Raw genomic sequence first — 5015 nt, 5'->3', positions numbered from 1 at the left:
TTGTTTGGGTTTCAAGGCTTTTTGCAGGATTTTTCTTTCTGGCCTGATGTTTTGCAGAACACAGACAAGGAGGTGTATGCCAGCAAGTGACAATCACTAGGTCTCTTTCCAAATTGCTCCCACAATATTTCACCTCCCTAGTCATCAAGGCTCAGAGGCAGAAAGTGAGAGTGAGGAATGGAGTCCATCTATCAGATGGCAGGCTGTCACGCTTCGATGATATTCACTGAGGGCTTGTTTTTTGGAAACTAGAAGAGAAGAGGAGACAAAGGCAGAAAGGATATATAGGAATTGCTAGAGAGGGGGGCGAAAAAAAACATGTCAGAGATCAGTGCAGTGTGCTGGTCAATTTTTGGTTTTGTAAAAGTTCTTGTTCCCATCCCCTCAGGATGTTGAGGCTTTAGGCTTGCATGGTTCATCACGGTCTGCTTCTGAGTGAGCATGAATTAGTGGACTATTTCAAATAATAAGTAAACGTGAAGTGGCGGGGATGCGCCAGAGTGCAAGTTGTGAATGCAAACACAAGAAAGTTAAATTAATTGAAATAACTTGGTATAAATTATAGGCTTCAGTCTGCTTACATTATGGATATGGCATACCTTTGACATCATGTGTATTACCAGCCATGCTCCTGCTGATCAGCTCTTCAGTTAATTGCAAGAGTAATATCCCCTTTACCACATGCCGCCTCAGGGCCGCTGTGGGGGTAAGGACCCGGGGACTACAGCATAGCTCAGCGCATTTTTTTTCCAGAGATGTTCAGGTATTTCAGAAATAGGGATTGAAACCCATTTTACTGATGGACACGCAGGCTAATCCAGAGGTGGGAGCGAAGTGCTGGTGTCCCGATGTGTCTGGGAGGCTCAGACCACTAACGAAGCCGTGGTACTGGCATGCGTGGGATGTGAAGGTGTTTCCTTTCTGCACCCCAGCTGGAGGGAGGAGGCTGGAGTGAGGATATTTAACAGGGGCTGGTTTTTGGGTAATTTAGCTGAAGCCCAGCTGGCAGTTGATTGTCTGCCCCGTCCCCCACTGCGTGCCGGCAGCATCTCACCTTGCTGCGGAGGAGCCCTCCGCTCTGGTGCTCAGGAGTGCTGTTCTCCGAGGCGCTCTTGACTTTCTCCTTGCTGTTATTTGGTTCATTATCTTTGATGATATCGTACTGTCTGCAAAACAGGGCGATCACCCCTAACAGGAAAAAGCATTAGTGATCACACAAATGAGCTCAGCCTCTGGAGCCTGCAAAGATCAAGAGATCCCTTGCTTGCCGGCCAGCTTTGTGCCTTCTGGTAGAGATCTCGGCAGCGTTCACAATCGCTCCTAAGGATCATTTTCTAACACAGCTCGTCAGTCCTCTGGCTGTTTCCTTCTCAATGCCTAATTCCATACTAAACTAGATGGACAGAAGATTAATTATATTCCAAGTTCCCTGTCATTAAATGGGACAAGTGTTTTAATCCCAACATTTGGATAGTGATCAACACTAACCGTGAAGTTAAATGGGATCTTTGCTTTGCAAACACAGGAGCTCCTGGAATTTCTGGTTAGTGCAAATGTGTCCTCTGATCTTTCTCCTCTGGGGTGAAGAGAAGGAGCTGGAGCTGGCAGATGAGAGGCAGGTACCAGCCCTGCCTGCATGTGATACAAGCCAGGGGCTTTTGAGCAGCAGGACAACATCTGCAGATATGCAACAGTGACGGCAGCAAAAGCTGCCAGTGGAAATTTCCTCCCACACACACACAGGCACATGAAGAGAAAAGCAGGGGCAGCCACGACACGTAAGAAGGCTGTAGATGTCTTTCTCGGATGCTTTTATATGACATTGTGACCAAATAACTTCTCTGCCTGCAAATTCCAAACACAGAGGTTAAGCAGACCCAGGCAGATGCTGCTTCTCCCTTACTGAAAAATATTCCGCCTCCCTTAATAGCAAAACATAGGTAAAGCTTTCACCAGATCATCACAAACTGCTTTATAGAGCGAGGTGTTGTTATGGCAGCTGCCCCCAGGTATTACTGATAAACACAGTGGTCCAAATTCTTTCTTGCGTATGTGAACAAATGGCTGATCCTAGGAGAATAGGTTAACATCTGCCACGGTCACACGTTCTGTGATTTCTGATGGGAAAACTGAGGCACAGAGAAGCAAAGTGCTGTGAACATTACCAGAAAGACAAGACAGCACACGAGCTTGGGTCTTGTCTCAGTTCAGAGCCCGGGGCGCAGACCGATTCCAGTTTGCATTTGCTAAAACATTCATACGTTCAGGTTACGGCTAGGCAAGGTCAAGGGCTGTATATTGAGACTTTGCAAAGAACCCACTAGATGTAGAGAGATTTTCCTCCCACCTACTTTCCTTTTTAAAGGTAAGTCGTCTGTCTGGAAGGGAAATTGTGGTATCGGCAAGTTCTTTGTTCAGACGCTGATCTGAGTTTTAGATTATACTATAGTGGGAGATGAATCAGTTGTTCAGTCACTTCATGTAGTTATTCATGATTATTTTTACCGGCAGGGCATTTAAATTTGAATGTGCACAGCTAAAACTTGCCATAAATGCTGAAAAGACTATGGACTAGAGGTTTTGGAAGCCTTGTAATTTAGTTTAGGTTTTCATTTGGTTATTATCTTTAGCTGTAATTGCTGTCCAGCCTCTGGAAATGCAAATAATGCGTGGTAAACTCAGGACTTTCCAGGGCAAAAAAAAAATTATATGTGGATCTGATTCAGTGTCACCTGGCTTCACTTGTAAGAAACCTTGCGGAACTGTACAGAGGACAGTTAATCCCTCCATCCCCCTCTTTTGGGACAGATCTGAGGGCACTGACCGGTTTCCCCTTTACATCTCTCCATGGAGGTATCTCCTCTCAGCAGAATCTGAGAATAGATGGGCCCAATCCTCTGCTGGAGTAAACTGTTGCAACCCCTATCAATTCAGGACTGTTACAGTTTACAGCAGCAGAGATGACAGACCACCGTCAAAGGACATAACGTTACGCTCTCCAACTACAAGTCGTCCGTCATCAGCCACTCAATACTATCGCGGTGGGTTTCTCTTCTGACCGAGGAAAATTCTCTGTGCGACTGTTCACGTGCTCTGTGTGTGGAAAAGCGGTTTGCCTGGGACAAGAGGACTAAATACCAAGTGGCAAAGGTTGTCTTTTCTGGGTCATAGATTTACCAATTTTCCTGGCCTGCCAATGTCCTTGAGTCACCTGAACCATTCCCCCTTGGGCAGGGTGCTCTGTGACTCGCAGGGAGCAAATGTTGTTTCATTAATGTTTTACGTTGCAGCAGGAGCGGGAGCTGACTGGCAGCCAGGGGAGGCTGGGGCTCTAAATAGAAAACAAACATGTGCAAACTTTATTTCCCATTAACTCATGCGTGTAATTTCCAAACTGAACAAGCTGAAGGGCTGGCTGCAGCCACTCCAGACACGCAAAGCTGTTGGAGCAGGAGTCAGAGGCATTTTCCTCTCCCCGTTTTCTAGTTTAAAACATATGAGCAAGATCTGTCTTAGGTCCAATTTGCTACAAGCTCTGTTGAAATGTGGTCCCAAACTCATGTTGGAAAACTCTTGGTTCTCTTTGGAGATTTAATTTATATATTTGTACGTATTACAGAAGGTCGTAGTGAGGGATCTTCATATCAAAGGACCGCATTTATCTGATGCTCTGTTAGAGGCTGAGCTAATATATGTGCCTAGCTATGCCCATCACATCCCACAGCAAAGTGGCCCTAGGATGGCTTTACTGCACCTCCCACGGCACTGGGTGCTCACAGCTGCAGCTGGGCATGTGATTGTGCTTATAAAATCATATACCACAGTAGCCATCTAGTAGCAGAGCCTCTGCTTGGATTAAAAGGATTAGTGGCTGCAGGGTGTGAGGAGGAACTAGGGTGGAACTTCAAAAGATTGCTAAAAGTTTGGCTCCAAAGCACCCTTTTGGAGAGCAGCTTTCAGCTAACGCTAGTCCTTCCTCCTCCCACCATCCCAAGCTCATGTAGACTTTTCCTTCTTTCTGGTTCATCTGGTTCTGCTAATGTCCCCCCTCTTCCTATTAAATACTATTCTTTGTATTTTAATAAAGGATGTTGAGAGGATCTGGGTTTATTGGTGTTTTGATGTTCGGGGCCATTTGTTCTTTCGATGCTTCCATTATTTTAATTGATTTTGAAGTGGGTTTTAGTGTATATATAATAGTGGGTGTTGAGAGCGAGACTCTTAAATTTCTCTTTCACATGAGAGTTGGAGTCATATAATAGCCAGATAATTACAGTGACCTGTATCATTTGAAGGGCTTGAGGCATCCTGTTGGATGTCTGAGGGCATTATCATCAGTGCATTCTGGAAAAATTGAGATTACAGGATTAGCCATGGGGAATTAGGCAATTGGTTCATCAAGTCCATTATCTGCTTCCTGCTGGACCAGATCAGACCATTGATTCACCTGCTTTTGGTTCTGCCTGCCTTGTGATGCTGCAGAGGGAACGGAGGTGCCCTTACAGCTGAATATACAGTACTCTTTACGGGAGGAAGGCTTCATTTTCAGGTCTTACATGATTAGGCATGCAAACCAAGCAAGCCAGCAGGCCCTAGGGATTTTACATGCTTTTGACAGAAAGATTGAACTGACCTGCCCACATAAACAACACCACAACAATGATGAGAATTTCCCCCGCTCGCAGCTGTTGGTTTTTCTTCGCCATCTCCTTCATTGTCACCTCATCTGCACAAGGGGAAAGAGAGATCATGAAACCTAACCGCCCGGCTCAGGCTGCACTAGACACTGGTTTAACAGTGCCCTTGGCTCAAATCATCAGTGCGGCAGGGTCAAAGCCAGCAGGCAGAGAGTCCTCGCCCGTCAGTCACGCCGGCAGCGCGAGCTGCGCTTTGAACTTGCAGAGCATCAGCTGCTCTGCAGCAACTGCCCCTAACGACCTGCAGGAGATGGGGCGAGGGAGCAGCAGCGAGACGGGATCAACAGGCACTTGCCACAGAGGAGCGGCCAGGGGGTA

The 5015-nt window shown here is 46.3% G+C and overlaps 1 protein-coding gene across 1 annotated transcript in view; it reads right to left on the bottom strand.

The window, feature by feature from the left end:
- Positions 1 to 206: 206 nt before the first annotated feature.
- Positions 207 to 5015, bottom strand: part of FNDC5 (fibronectin type III domain containing 5) — a 17438-nt gene continuing 12629 nt past the window's right edge. Inside the window, exons 4-6 of the mRNA XM_009648589.2 lie at positions 4634 to 4726; positions 1055 to 1188; positions 207 to 248 (exon numbers count right to left, since the gene is read on the bottom strand). Coding sequence (XP_009646884.1) covers positions 207 to 248; positions 1055 to 1188; positions 4634 to 4726 — 269 coding nt within the window. The remainder of the gene's footprint in view (positions 249 to 1054; positions 1189 to 4633; positions 4727 to 5015) is intronic.

Source organism: Egretta garzetta, unplaced genomic scaffold (genome assembly GCF_000687185.1).
Source record: "Egretta garzetta isolate BGI_Z169 unplaced genomic scaffold, ASM68718v1 scaffold101, whole genome shotgun sequence".
Taxonomy (NCBI): domain Eukaryota; kingdom Metazoa; phylum Chordata; class Aves; order Pelecaniformes; family Ardeidae; genus Egretta; species Egretta garzetta.
The sequence above is the reverse complement of the archived record's forward strand: the minus strand, read 5'-3'. Positions and strand labels throughout refer to the sequence as shown.